The sequence below is a fragment of the Poecilia reticulata genome, linkage group LG3 (genome assembly GCF_000633615.1).
Source record: "Poecilia reticulata strain Guanapo linkage group LG3, Guppy_female_1.0+MT, whole genome shotgun sequence".
Classification (NCBI taxonomy): domain Eukaryota; kingdom Metazoa; phylum Chordata; class Actinopteri; order Cyprinodontiformes; family Poeciliidae; genus Poecilia; species Poecilia reticulata.
The window spans coordinates 31,565,892-31,581,019 of NC_024333.1; the positions used below are offsets into that span (position 1 = coordinate 31,565,892).

The following is a 15,128-nucleotide window of genomic DNA, read 5'->3' on the forward strand; positions in this document are numbered from 1 at the left end:
TGCTGTTACATGTCAATCATCTGGGGGGGCCACTGGGGGGGCCAATCAGATGACAGGGGGGGCACTGGCCCCCCTGGCCCCCCCTCTGGCTCCGCCACTGCTGACATGTCGACACCAACGCAGCTGAGAAATGAGCTGCAGTTGCCACCCGTCAACCCACAGGGGGCAGCACTGAGATGGTTTTAGGCCAAATATTTAAAAAATTGCATAAAAATGTCTCAGTTTGTACAGAAACATGAACATAGCAACTTTATTTATTCTTTAAGGTCCGACTAGTGATGCAATAATCAATAAACGGTGGAGAGGAAAGCCTGAGGAAGCTAACATGCTACGTTCAGTCAGAAAAACAGAGAACATTGTAATTCTGTTGGGAGAGATTAAGAAGAAATGTGTTTCAGGTGAAGATGACATCACTACAGTGTGTCTGTTCACACAGTTAAAATGCATCAGAAACAGCAGACTTGATGGTTTCTGTCAGTAATCTGATGCACTCCGGTCAAATGAGGCATTTCTGGTTGAATCTCAGTTAATCCACCACGGTTCCTCTGGGATTAGCTTTAAAATCTGATCTGATCAAACTTCACCTGCAGCTCATGTTTGCTGAACTGGTGCAACGTTTCCATTTGTCAAATAAAACCAGAAAACTGGGAGCTTCATCCAAACCCTTACATACTTTGTTCCTTCTCCCTTTTTGTAACTCCTGACTGAAAATATAACCTCCGTGTTAAAGAACGAGAGAATATTTGACTTTTATAAAAATATTCTTTATTTTCTCTTGACTTTCCTGAAATATTCATTGGATGGGAGCAGGAATTTTTTTTATCTTTACTGAAAAAAAGACCCCAAATTTCTGACTTTATCACGTCTTTTTAAAAATATTATGTTTTTTCCTTTTTTGTACTTTGGAAGAAACACAAACAGAGACATTCAAGGTCAGTGACTGGATGTAATAATAATCCTAAAAGAAACAAAACTCAATGATTAAAATTATTTTATTTAAAATTGTAAACTTGGACAAATGTTAGAGCTTTTGTGTGAAATACAGCAGAATAAATGAGAAAATTGAAGGTAGAGGTATCTTCTCTATTTTATTACATAACATAATTAATATATTCAACAGATTTTAATAATCCTCTCTTCAAACAGACAGATTATTTTATAATATTATACATTTTATCAGGAGCTGGTAAAGCTCTGATGAGTTCCCATCCTGTCACAGATGATCATAAACTTTTATGTTTTATTATTATGCTTGTAGATCTGTGGTGCTTCTGCTCCTCATCCTCAGGACGAAGGGGAACAGCAGGAAGTCTTCCTCGGGTCTAAACGGTTCCAAACTGGGCCAGTTCGCTCAGCTCCACGTCTCCGTATTCCTCCCAGGGACAAACCACTGCAGCGTCTGCAACAAACCAACGAAACCGGTTCAGTGTTTCACAGACACCATCAAACCCACTGGGCAGTAAACTCACCATCCAGGCCTTCCACGGCCGGGTCGTGGCTGTCCACTCTGTTTTCAGGGAGACAGAAACGTTTCTCACTCTGCTGCTGATCATTAGCTTCCTGTCTGAGGTCAAAGTTCATCTCACCCTTTCTGTCCTCGTTTGGGAGCTTTGCTCTTGAACTGCCGGCTCTCCGTCTGCTGCAGCTCCGGTGGAGTCGGCTTGGTGCCTCCAGCTGCTGCTGCAGCAGCTGCTGCAGCTGTGGAGTTCATCTTACTGACTCTGCATCACAAAGAGACCGGATTCAAACCATCAACCAACCCGGAGACGACCTGACTGTCCTGTTTTACATGCAACGCATCTGTTAATGTAATTATAGGAGATGAGTTTAAATACATTTAATAGCTTCATTTGGACAAAGCAACATTATTAGTTGCATTTTTTTATATTAATTTAGGTAAAAAAAGACCAAAAAGTTTGATTAGAAGGAAACCAAACACTGAGATAATAGAGACAAATCTAAAGTGGGTCGTAAAATATTATAATTTATGAGCTGTGAATATAATAATATAGATAAATAGTCCTCCAGTTGAAGAACACAAAACTGCAGCTTTAAACATATTTTTCTATATTTTTATTAATTTTTACTATTCTTATGATGGTTTAACAATATTTAGTTGCATAATATTTAGTTGCATAATATTTAGTTCCTCCCTCTTTATATTCAGTCTTTACTTTCTAGATAGTTTGCACATTCACTCTTTCAGTTGAAATGAAAAATGGAGACACATGACAAACGTTTGATATAATAAAAATCCACCTACCTGTTTCTGTTGGTTAGTTATAGAAAAGCAGCTGTGAGACAAAGGAGCCTCCTTTCTTCTCACAGTCTCTCTCTCTTCTCCGGTTTCTTCGCCTCAGCAGCGTCTTTATAGGCCTGCAGGGTCCGAGCGCCTCTCCTCCCCCAGAGCCGATTTAGGCTGCTGGCTTACGACTAAGCCTCCATAACTCTGAACAACTGGAGAACAAGCTGGATTTTATTAATGTTAGCTCATATCACAGCTGTTGAGGTTTCATAATTGACATTTTTACCATAAATAAAGTGAAAAAAAAAAACATTTACTGTGGGAATCGAGGAAATACTGACCATCTAAACATCTGTTTTATTTTTATACTGTTTTTATTTGAGTTTTCAGCTTCAAGCATTCCAGGTGAAGCAATGGATGAATATGACAAAGTATGGTGGAGGACCTGTGATGCTGTGGGCCCTGTTCTCTGTCAGATGAGAAGATCTCACCTGTCTGACCAAGACCAGACTCCCAGTGAGAGTCTGGTTTCCATCTGTCTCTGTCCCTGATTTCACCGGCCTGCTGAGCAGAGACACACCTGCAGATGGCGCTGTGATCCAGACTAACAGCCACAGACTGAGCATTTCTTTATTCTGCCATCCAGCCGGTGGATAAGTGGACAATCTGATTTGGACACAGTAAATTGTGAAAGTCTTACTCACTGATCTGTTCTCTCTCCAAGCCAATCGGATCCAATTTGGCACAATTGGATTCAGAAGGGAGGCGGTTAGATCGACGGGCTGCAGGTTACAGAAGGAGGCTGAGAGGCTGGGTCAAAGGTCGGACCTCAGTACAAACCTTATGGGCTAAAAGAGATCTGGTCCAGGTTCAGACGTCAGGTAACGTTAAAAAATTCAGACTAAATCATGTCTCCGGTTCTAGATCCGTCCCACACAGATGCTGATGTCTGCTGGTCGTCTGAGGACAGCAGCTTTACTCTGTGCTGCATGTCAGGAGGCCCCTGGTGTAATGTTACAATCCAGACACCAAGCAGTGAATCCTCCTTCACTGAGAGGCGGAGCAGACAGGGATTTATAGAAATCTACATGAGACCAGAGGAACATGAGGAACATCTGCTCAGATGGACAGCATCATTTACTACCTGCATCATTTACTACCTGCATCATTTACTACCTGCATCATTTACTACCTGCATCATTTACTACCTGCATCATTTACTACCTGCATCATTTACTACCTGCATCTAGGATCTGATCTTAGTCGGTTTATCAGTCTGGGTCACAATATGCTCCTTTAACGCAGATTTAGTTCAACCACATTGCTGAACTTCTTCTTCAAGTCTCCTCTTCCACTTCCTGCAACTAAAATTATTCTAATCTCAATTGCAAATTAGTTTTAGTACAAAATTCAAAAATGTTCAATTAAAAAAAAAATCACCTGAGAACAGCTAAAAAAAAGTTAAGGCTGTTTAAGAGGATGGGATTATGATTTCATCTGAATTGAAAAAAAAAAAACTGTTTTCATTATGATCCTAAAATTATTCCAGCCCCTGATCAGAACTGCTGAGATGCAGCTGTAAGTTATGACTGAGATAAAACAAAACCTTTAAATACCTGAACCATCATCACTGCAGCTTGGATGAGTATAAAGTAGCAAAAAGTTTTATATACTTTTCTTCTGTTTAATATATACTATATACTTTTGATCCATTTCTGTTTAATATAAAAACATATAGTTAGCATGAATCAGTGTGTAAGCTTAATAAAAGCCTCATGTTGCAATAAAAGGATGAAGCTTTGGCGGCCTCTAGTGGTTCAAAGATGAACTGCTGAGAATTTATTTCAGAGATGGAATAAAAAACTTTATTTTTACATATAAAAAATGACATTTCAGGCTAAACAACTGTACACTCTTATAGAAATAGTCTAGTTAATTTATTTTCATGTGTTTTTACAACAAACACAACATTCACACACACACACACACACACACGCACACACACACACGCACGCACACGCACGCATACACTCATACACACATTAACGGGACTTCAAGGTTTCTCCTTCTGGTTCCTGCAGCAGATAAACAGAACACATCACAGTGAGTTATTCATCTCATTTTGAAAACATTGTTTTAAATGTGTGACAAAAAGAGTTAAATACTCAGTAAAAACAAGTCTGATCTGTTTCCATCTGACCTATTGATGCTCCGGCTGCTGCTACTTCCTGATGCGAGTCTTGCTGAGGTGAACTTCGGTGCCAGGCAGCGGGCCCGCCTGGTCGGCGTACGGGTTCCCACCGGCCTGCTGGATGAACTGCTGCAGGTCGCTCTGCCTCAGCTCCTTCTTCAGCCCATCGATCAGCTGCAGTCTGTCCTGGAGAACATCGGAGGGATGATACGTTATCAGGAAGAACAAACTGCAACACCATCAAACACCTTAACACAGACATGCACCAGGGGTGGCAGTGGTTAATGTCGTTCTGATTCTCAGCTGCTGTGGATATTTAAATCTGCAGTTTGAGGGAGTTAAAAGTTTGCTTCAGAACATCAGCATGTTAGTTTGGGTGTTTCCACCCAATTAACCGGTAAAATCAGTTCATCTCCAGCTGCTGTTTCTCTTTCTCTCTGCTCTGAGTCAAACCAACCAGTTCCCCTCCTGGCCTGTGGGGGCGCTGCACCAAGAACCACTGAAGGAAACGACACTAAATCCTCTGAAGACACTGAGAGCAACTTCCTTTCTTCACCAAATAAAAATGGAGGCGTCAGATTTCAGTAGTTTGAGGATTTCTCTTCAGTCTTTGGCTAAAGGCTCCGACTGACGCTGGAGTCTCGGGTTTGTTTTGGTTGTATTTACCCAGAATGCCCTTCACTGTAGTGCACTTCCTGTTCTGCTTGACGTTCACACGTCCATTCAAACCGCCCTAGAGTTCACTTTAAGCGAACCAAGAACGAGGTTTGTATTCGGACCAGAGTTCACTGTTTTGAACTTTGAAGCTCATCTTAAAACCCATTTATTTTACTTGGCTTTCAACACCAGCGGGATCTAGTTTTAAATTGTATGTTTTTGTTTTTAAACTGTAAGAGATGTTTTTTTTTAAGTTCTTTTTTTATTTATTTATTTTATTATGTTGTGTTTTACTGTACAGCACTTTGTATCAGTGTTTTAAAGTGCTTTATAAATAAAGTTGGATTGGATTGGATTGATAAATATGATTCCATATTCACATTTCCCCAGTCGGACTTTCTAGAAAACGGGCTTGAGTTGAATTAAAGTGGATTAAACAGGGACGATGTTGACGCACCATCTGTGTCACATTCATCTAAAATGTGTCTCAGGCATATTTCTGATTATTTTTAGTTCAAACAAGAAGAAAGGTTTGAAGAATGATTATGTTTGAACAATAAAATATTTTAATATCTAAACAAAAAGATTAAAAGATTAAAAGGTGGATTTCAGATGTTTTTTTAACTTCAACTTTGAAAATCTAGAGCTAATCTTAAGTATATAGAAAAGAGACTTTGTTGTCAGTTGCAGCTATAATTTAAATATTTGTAATTTTTCTGCTTGGTTTGGTGTTTGTGTCTTCAGTCCTGAGCGCTGCTGTCGTGAACAGTCGGGTTTTTTCTGAGCCTGATCTCCTTCCTGTCTTTTGTAAATCCGGCTCCTTTGTCTGTTCCGGTTCTTCCTGTTCTCAGGTTTCTCTTCTCACCTGATCTCAGCCTCTCTCTGTCTCACCTCCGTTCCCTTTGTCTGCTCCTTTTATTCCTGTTAAGTCATCGTTTGTCAATTAAATGCATTTAAATGCTTCACATTTTAAAGATTGTTTTGACTCATTATTGTCTCATTTTGATCTAGAAGGACATGTGGACACATCGGAGGGGACAGACATCCGTCTCTGACCGTCTGACTGGAAACTGCTCCGTCCAACCAGATCATCAGCTGCTCTGAAGAATCTGCATCATTAGAAATAAAACTGCAGGTGTGGCTGAGAGCCTCACAGCACTTTGTAATCTAGAATGTAGATTATGTTTGTTTTGTTTTTATAATTTTAATTTAAGACATTTTGGTTTGTGTTTCAGATCATTTTAAGAAACGACTATTTAACTTTCAGCTCCCTTTGATTGGATGTTGGTTTCTAATACAATTCTGAACAAAATGACGATTCTTCATTTGTTGTGGGTCGTTTCTGAGACTGATTGATTTTCAAATTTAAAAAATAGCGAGGGATATCGCATGGACATCAGGGGCAGTTCCCCTGGATTGGCAGACTGGGGTGGTGGTCCCCCTGGGGGGACCTGAGGGTGTGCTCCAATTACAGGGGGATCACACTCTTAAGCCTCCCTGGTAAGGTCTATTCAGGGGTCCTGGAGAGGAGGGTCCATCCGATAGTCGAACCTCGGGAGCGGAAGAACGAGATCACGGGTACAAGTGGCCGAAATGGGTTTCCTCCTCCGCAGGGTGGCTGGGCTCTCCCTTAGAGAGAGAAGCTCTGTCATCCAGGAGGGACTCAGAGTAGAGCCGCTGCTCCTCCACGTCGAGAGGAGCCAGTTGAGGCTCGGGCATCTGGTCTGGATGCCTCCTGGACGCCTCCCTGGTGAGGAGTTCAGGTCCCACCGGGAGGAGGGGAGACCCAGGACACCTGGAGGGACGATGTCTCTCTATGGCCTGGGAACGCCTTGGGGTTCCTGGAGGAGCTGGAAGAGGCTGGGGAGGGAAGTCTGGGCCTCCCTTCTGAAGCTGCTGCCCCCGCGACCCGACCCGGATAAGTGGGAGGGTGGATGGATGGCGAGGGATGTAAACAGTTACATGAGATGTATTCATCTTTCATCCATGATGCTGGCGCTCGTCATCTATCAGCCAATCAGACGTCCCCTTACACTTGGGACCAGCTACGTTTTGGGAAATTATATTCTGTGATTTTACGGAAGAGTTACGTTGAAATGACACCATTTTTTATGAAAAACAAACTAATTCTAGCACAAAAACTTTTTATCAAACTTTTTTCAGAATTTCCGTATTCTCATTATTTATTTTTATAATGTAATTTGTCACAGCTCTGTGGTCGGTGGAAACGCAGCTCCTGCTGTCTCATAGACTTTCCCTCTCAGTCCTTCCTCATCGCTGCTGAAACTCGTCTCCATCCGTTAGCTTAGCATGACGGTTAGCAGTTTGTGTTTCCTGATCCTCCCTCAGCCAGAATGGTAGTGATGTGGTATACCTTTACCGTTTCTTCTGCCGTCTGCAGCTTCCACTGCGTCTCTGCCAGCGCCGCGTCCAGATCTTCCCCCAGCTGCAGCCGCTTGTGCAGCTCCTGGGTCAGCGACCTGAGGGCCTCGTCGGTCAGCCGGGCCTCCTCCTCCTCGGCGCTCGGGTCGCTTGTCTGGGCCCGGTCCTGTAGGTCCTGCTGCAGGTGTTCGGAGCGGCTCTGGAGCACCTTGATCTCGTAACTCTGGTCGTCTATAGACGAGTGAATCTGTTCCAGGCGTCTCTGCATGTCTGAAGATGACAGGATGATGGTTTTAGAGACGGATCAGAGCAAAAACACTTTATGTCTGCTGCTGCTGTGTCAACCTTCCAGACCTCTCAGGTCTTCTGGTTCTGGTCTGCTCTACAGAACCAGAACCAAATGTGGAAAAGCAGCATTCAGCTTCTATGCACCACAAATCTGGAATAGCTACTTAGAGTTGATTTTGAACCATAAAAACTGGAAGATTAACCAACATATTTGATAAATATCAATGATTTTGATGATGGAACTCGTCAAAATCTAAGTTTTTTTCTGGTTTCTTAATTATCCACTTTTTTGTGTTTTTATAACTTAAAGCATTTTGAACTGCATTTTTACTGAAATGTGCTTTACAAATAAACTGATTGATCGATTAATTGACTGATTGACTGACTGAAACCTGAGAGGATTCAAACTCCAGATATTAAAGCCCAGACTGTTCTGAGCTGAGGATGGCTGTGGACGTCTACCTTGCTCTCGCTCCAGCTCCACCTTCAGCTCCTCCTCCCAGTTTTCTCCGTACATCAGCTCCACCTCGTACTGCTTCAGCCGGTACTCCAGCTCCTGCAGGTCGTCTGTCAGGTCCGGAATCGGATCTGGAGCAGCAGAGGTCGTGACCTTCTGCTCGAATAACTCTGTGTCTTTCTCCAGAGCTTCGATCTGAGCCTCCAGGTCCTGCAGCATCTCCTGCTGCTGCAGGACCTGCCTCAGCATCTCCTCCTTCTCAGAATCAGACAGATGATTCTCTTCTGCTGATTCCTCCAGACTGGGAGACCAGTTCCTGCTGGGTCTGTTCCTCCTGGGAAACGTTGAGGGGCCCAGGTTGAAGGAGAGGGCTTTCTGGGGGCCCTTATGATGAGGTTCTGGTTCTGAGGGCACCAGCAGGGGGCGCTGGCTTTCCTTGCTGGGTTCATGTGGCCCTTCGCTGAGGCTGGGGCCCGTTTTCCGCAGGACGAACTGGACCTCTGCAGCCAGCTGACCCATCTGAGCCAGCAGCTGCATGGGACAGTCGTCAGCCACCAGAGGGCGCTCCGAGCCCCGAAACTTCCTGACCAGAACATATCGACCCGTCTGACCTGCATGTGCAGAAGGAAAACGTTTATCTTCTGCAGAAAAGTTTCATTTTTTTATGCTTACAGAGCAATTAGCAAACTGAAGAGATTTTAAAATTTTTTTAGACTAAAACTAAAAGAAATATCTCATTCTCAGTGGCATTTATCCAAGGAGTTCCCCATGGCGCTGTCTTTGGTCCTCCTGCTTTTATTATCTGCTTTCTACCTCTAGGTCTCATTTTATTGAAATAAAATCAAACAGTTTAATTGCTATGCTTCATAGATGTACATAAACTCTCCTATTTTCCTTCTTTCACTGTTTTCTGAAATCAGTTCCCTTCAGCATGCCGTGCTTTCAGAAAATGTTTCCAATAATGAAACCGTCCTGAAAGCTGGATCTGAGCATGCTCAGTAAGACCAAACCTTAAACTGCACGTTCAGTGTGAATGTTCACCATGACTCAGAGTTTCATACGGATGAAGAGGAGCTGCCTACCGATGGCCTGAGCCAGAGAGATGACGACTTCCTGACAGGAAGTGTTGAGAGAAAGGCCGCAGACGACCCTGACGACCCCGTCCACCCAGACCTTCAGCTCCATCCCGACCCGACCTGCAGGAAGAAACGGCACGAAGACTCAGGTCAGTAAATATACACATTAAAGCAACAGGAAAATGTCTGTTACTACATGTCAGACACAGAGTCACTGTAATAATGTTACTATAAAATAATAAACCTAAATCTGAATCTCTATAGATCATTATCAGTAATATTCCTGATAACAGAAAACCAGCATCAGCTCAGTGTTTTACACATGATCTCCAGGATTCTTACCTCTGACAGCATCTGACCTGAGTTTGGATCTACGACTGATAACAGATTTATGTATTTTTATCATCAGAGGAGCTCCATGGTCACATTTGATCCATTTCTATTTAATCCAATAAAACGTTCCAGCCTGCAGGTAGTTTCTAAACATAAAGTGTTTCCCATTTGAACATCAGTCTGCAGGTTTCTGCTGAAGGCAGGAATGCTGCAGAACGCGCCGACATTCCTGCAGGTTGTGGCTCCGCCTCACATACCTCCGGTCTGTTTACTCTGCTTCACGTCAGTATCACCTACAACCAAAACCCACTGATGGAAACCGGCTCTATTTATTTACAAGTGCCTCTATTTTATATTCATTTAAGGACTTAAAGCTGGTTTTGTTGCTTTTTAAAATATTTTCTGCCCCTCAACAATCATATCAGAGATTTTAAATGGTCAAAAACTGAAACTTTACAATTATAAAGTTATTTTGTTGTTTTTTAATATTTAATGATTTTATGTTTTTGAGCTTCTATCCACCTTTAAATAAAAAGTAGGCAAACAAAATATATTCAATTTACTTTCTTTCATTTGAAATGTAGTGTTTTAGTAGTTTCTATGTTTTTGCATATTAGAAAAAAATGTCAAATTTAATGCAGAATAAGTAAAAATTTTTTATGTATTTTATCCAGATTTTATACATGAAATAAATGAATTAGCGACGTTTTATTTAAATGAATAGAAATAATAATTCTACAGTCCAGAAAACGAACTCAGCTCTTATCAAACACAAGAAACACATGAACTAATAAATGTTTTATCTGATTCTTCTCTTACAAACCTGCCTGTTTTATGTAAAGAGTTTAAAGTTACAGAGAAAAAGCTCAATAATTATTTCTTCTGATCAGAGCCGACACTCACCTTCCTGTTCAATCTTCTCTGTTTCAGGTTGAGAGGAGGAGGATGGCTGGACGGCTGAATGAATGTGACTGAAACGTTCAAACACAAACTTCATCCAGGTGGGAGGAGTAGGAGGAAGAGGAGGAGGAGGAAGAAGAGGAGGAGGAGGAGTGCAGCTGAGGAATGCAGCTCATCTGGCTGTTCTGCATCAAGTGATGTCAGCCTGAAGGTAATGAGGACTTTTACTGAGAGCCACTTTCATCTCAGGTGCTAAAGGTTTAGTTTAACCAATCATGACCTCTGACCTTATCGTCATCTTTTATTTTTCATTTATTTTATGTTTTCATTGAATTACTGATCTGAGGACAGAAGTAAATAAATTGTGTATTTCTTGTTATTATTTGTTCTCCCATCTTTTCCCACCTCTCTGAGTATCAGATCTAATATCAGACCCAGTATTACCTGCTCTGAGTTTTTCCTGGTTTTGAAGATCTTGGTTTAAAAAAGTGTAAATCCCYTGCAGTGACGTCACTGTGACGCGTCATTTGGCTCCGCCCACTGAGAGAAGCAGGAGTGTCTCCAGATCTGCATCATTCCAGGCTGCAGGACGAGTTTGTGTCTCTGTAGCTGTTTGTGTTTGAATCTGAGGGTCAACAACTCAGAACAGATTCCTCAGACTCTGAAGTTTTATAATCAGGACCACTGACAAAAAAAGGTTTATGCACCATCAAGCAAATCTAGCTTTAAAACTCAAGTAAATGTGGGACAATCTTTCTGTGTGGATAAAGTCCAGGTTTATAAATCCTATAACAAGGAGGAAACAGTTATGTGAATCTTTTCACATACTGAGAACATAATTTATATACATGTTTAGGTTAAAGTCAGAATTGTTTTTGTTTGTTTCATTTACCCTAATATTGTTCTGTAGAAGTTTTTATAAACAGTATGAGCGGAGAGTTATTCTGGTATAACTGGTATAAAATGCTCTGAGTCGTCAGTATCACATGAAAAGTACATGAGATTCAGGGTGAATTTTCCTCCCCTTCCAGTCACATCATCCATCTCTGGTTGCTCCTTTTCTCTTTGAAGAAATTCTCCTGCATCACATTTTGCCGCTCACCTCGTCCCCCACCTCGTCTGGACACTGCGGTCAGTTACTGCTTATACAGTCTGCAAACAACCACCATTGTGTTCTGCACTGCTTATGGTGAAACATTTCTTATCTCCAGCTTGGTTCAATCAGCTTAACTCCTTTTAGTGTATAAAAATGATGCTCAAAACTGTCATGCTGTTCTGGACTTATTCTTTGGATGGATAACATATTTATTTTAGCAGCTTTGCTTTCCCAGGTGAAAAAAAAGTACACTTTAGTATACTTTAAACATACTTACATTTGTGAAAGTACATTTTAAGTATACTAAGTATTAAGTGTACCACATATAAATATATATGAAGTATATTAAAAGTATGCTTGTACCAAATTCTAAATTAGAACTTTAAACATACTTAAGTAATGGTACCAAAATACACTTTTAAGAAATATATTAAATAAAAGTATACGTTAAGTGAACAAATTATGTCTTTGCCCAAGTGTAAATATACACTTGCTCAAGTCTATATTTAAAAGATATTTAAAATATATGTAAAAGATATTTTGTGTATATTTTAAAATATATGCTCAAAATAGAATTTTTTAAAATGTACTTAACGCTTTCAATAATTAATTTCAGTTTGTTTTAAATTACACCTCAGTGTATACTTTATGCCAGTGTTTTTCAGCCTATTTTGAGCCGAGGTACATTGTTTTAATTGAAAAAAATCACGAGGCAAGCCATCAACCAAACATGTAAACAAAGATTCTCTGGAGCCGCCTGTATTACAAATATAGTCATTCTTATCAAAGTGTCTTGAATAGGAATCAAATAAACACAAAAATTTATTTTAACACATTTTACATTTCTTATTTCAAATTGCACTTAACATGTCCACTTCAAAACTACACCTKAACAGCCACAACAATGTCGTGAGTGTGCATGAATGTTAGTGCATGAATGAACTAATTCTCTTGTTTTAATGTAAAATGCTTTGTACATACTGCCATCTAGTGGTAATAAAATCACATGATTACGCCGCTAGTCACGACTACAGCAGAGACACTCAAAGATGACATTATTTGCAGATAATTAATTCGTTTTCAAAAAATCTTTTAAGACCAATTACCGTATTTTCCGGACTATGAGCGCACTACTATAAACCGTACCTTCAAATTGTTTGAAATCTCCCCCCCTTACCCAAGTAAAAAAAAAAAAAAGTATACTTTAGTATATTAAATTTTAACATACTTTAGCATATTTTGATTGATGTACTAATTTGGAACAACTTTTTTTGTGCTTAGTATACTTTAGTAGTATTTAAATAGTATTAAATTACAACTTATAGTTTACTTTAGTATACTATACGGACTTTTTTGGAACAACTTCAAGTTGTACTTAGTATACTTAAAATATACTTTTTAAATATAATATTTCAGAGCTTTATATTTTGATATAATTATTATATTTTGAGTGTAATTATTCTGTCATAGAATTATATAAAAATATTTATTTAATATACTTCAAATATATTTTAAATATACTATTCATGTATTTAAATTACACTTAATTTTTATTTTTGATTTCCTGCTATTGATAAACTACAATTTTAATTACTCATAATTAGTCTTTATTCCTACATACCTATTTTGTACATTACATGCATAACTACACTACAGTACTTACATTGTTTTTGGCTACAATTGCATGGAAAGATTAATTACACAAGATGTCCAAGGTAATTCAAATATTTTGTTTTATTACCGACATTTTAAAATTGTCCAATTTTAGTCACAACTTTATGAACTTTACATAAATTATCAGTTTACACGGTGAAGCGGCCGGGATGAGGCTCAGTGCCTCCAAATCCGAGGCCATGGTCTTGAGCCGGAAAAGGGTAGAGTGCCTTCTCCGGGTCAGGGGGGTCGTCCTGCCTCAAGTGGAGGAGTTTAAGTATCTGGGGATCTTGTTCACGAATGAGGGAAGAAGGGAGATGGAGATCGMCAGGCGGATTGGGGCMGCGTCTGCCGTGAAGCGGGCGCTGTACCGGTCCGTCGTGGTGAAGAGAGAGCTGAGCCAAAAAGCGAAGCTCTCGATTTACCGGTCGATCTACGTTCCCACCCTCATCTATGGTCATGAGCTTTGGGTCATGACCGAAAGAACGAGATCATGGGTACAAGCGGCCGAAATGGGTTTCCTCCTCCGCAGAGTGGCTGGGCTCTCCCTTAGAGAGAGAAGCTCGGTCATCCGGGAGGGACTCAGAGTAGAGCTGCTGCTCCTCCACGTCGAGAGGAGCCAGTTGAGGCTCGGGCATCTGGTCAGGATGCCTCCTGGACGCCTCCCTGGTGAGGAGTTCAGGTCCCACCGGGAGGAGGCCTCGGGGAAGACCCAGGACACGCTGGAGGGATTACGTCTCTCGGCTGGCCTGGGAACGCCTTGGGATTCCCCCGGAGGAGCTGGAAGAAGTGGCTGGGGAGAGGGAAGTCTGGGCCTCCCTTCTGAAGCTGCTGCCCCCGCGACCCGACCCTGGATAAGCGGAAGAAAATGGATGGATGGATGGATGGGTGCCAGGTATCCTCAATCCTGGGGGCAGACTTCATCCTGCTACACTTGCTGGGCGTTTATTGGTCCAAAAGTTGTTCTTTTCAGCAGGAATCCGTTCTAAGCAGATGCAGGTGATGGCTCATTGCCCACCTTCATTCAAACAGTAAACATAAACTTCTCATTGGACGAGTTCATGTTACTGAGGACAATGAGATGGTTTCACTTTGCTTCAGGCACGTGCAGAGGGGGGGTGGGGGGGCTTGAGCACCTGCCCTTTTTGCTCCTTGCCCCCAAGTGCCCTTTTGGTCAAATTTCATTTATTTATTTTATTTTGGTATTATTATTTTCTAAGCCCTCTTCTGACACATAAAAACATGTGCTAAAATTCTTTGCTATTTTGTTGGGGGTTTTTGTACAACATAATAAGCCCTCTGGTCACCTTGTTACCTTTGACCTTTTGCCCGTGACGCATGACACAGTTGCCTCTCACGCAGTGAGATGAGGCGGCTAACTGGAGCTCAACGTAGCGAACGTTCCAGATTACTGAACAGTTTTTGGTGGATTAAAAAAAAACGTTTTTGGTGAATAAAGTGGAGACTTGCTGCTTGTCAGATGACGGAAAACGTTGAAGTATCGTTTCTGCTTCAGCTCGGAGTCGCGGTTTAAGCAGAGAGGTAATGAAATACAACAGACACTGACAGGCCTCTGCGTTGCCTTTCTCTGAAGAACTACTGAGCAGGAGGAGACAGCCAGGTGAGGAGAAACTGTTCTTATCTATCGATTCACTATTTTCATCATACAGACATTAGGCTGTTGTTGTTGTGCTATTAGCTAGCTGATAGCTAACGACTTTGCTAGCAAAGCTAGATAACTAAAAGCTTCTTCCCTGTATCTTTAATGATATCAGTCATTCTTCAGTATTTATTATGCAATAAGGGGAACATCGCCCGTCCAAAACCGATCATCTCCATAATGGATATAT

General features: G+C 41.2%; 2 protein-coding genes across 7 annotated transcripts; both read right to left on the bottom strand.

Moving 5' to 3' along the window:
- Window positions 1-974: 974 nt before the first annotated feature.
- LOC103463000 (retinal cone rhodopsin-sensitive cGMP 3',5'-cyclic phosphodiesterase subunit gamma-like) lies at window positions 975-2,364 on the bottom strand. Its single transcript, XM_008406106.1, has 4 exons — window positions 2,264-2,364; window positions 1,587-1,721; window positions 1,470-1,507; window positions 975-1,399 (listed from the first exon to the last, which is right to left on the bottom strand). Exons 2-4 carry the CDS (start codon window positions 1,709-1,711, stop codon window positions 1,323-1,325), a joined length of 240 nt encoding a protein of 79 aa, XP_008404328.1. The 5' UTR covers window positions 1,712-1,721; window positions 2,264-2,364; the 3' UTR covers window positions 975-1,322.
- A 113-nt stretch (window positions 2,365-2,477) lies between these two features.
- LOC103462999 (ras association domain-containing protein 7-like) lies at window positions 2,478-10,626 on the bottom strand. Of its 6 annotated transcripts, none has more exons than XR_533436.2 (7): window positions 10,533-10,626; window positions 9,303-9,416; window positions 8,226-8,831; window positions 7,468-7,745; window positions 4,446-4,622; window positions 3,486-4,320; window positions 2,478-3,437 (listed from the first exon to the last, which is right to left on the bottom strand). XR_533436.2 is itself a non-coding variant. In XM_008406105.2 (6 exons), the coding sequence occupies exons 1-5, from the start codon at window positions 10,624-10,626 to the stop codon at window positions 4,467-4,469; spliced, it is 1,242 nt and encodes a 413-aa protein (XP_008404327.2). In that variant the 3' UTR covers window positions 2,478-4,320; window positions 4,446-4,466. The 6 variants fall into 6 exon arrangements, 2 of the variants coding, with proteins under 2 accessions (XP_008404327.2, XP_008404326.2); XR_533434.2 differs by having other exon boundaries at window positions 2,478-3,453; XR_533437.2 differs by having other exon boundaries at window positions 2,478-3,389; window positions 3,438-4,320.
- Between the last annotated feature and the right edge of the window lie 4,502 nt (window positions 10,627-15,128).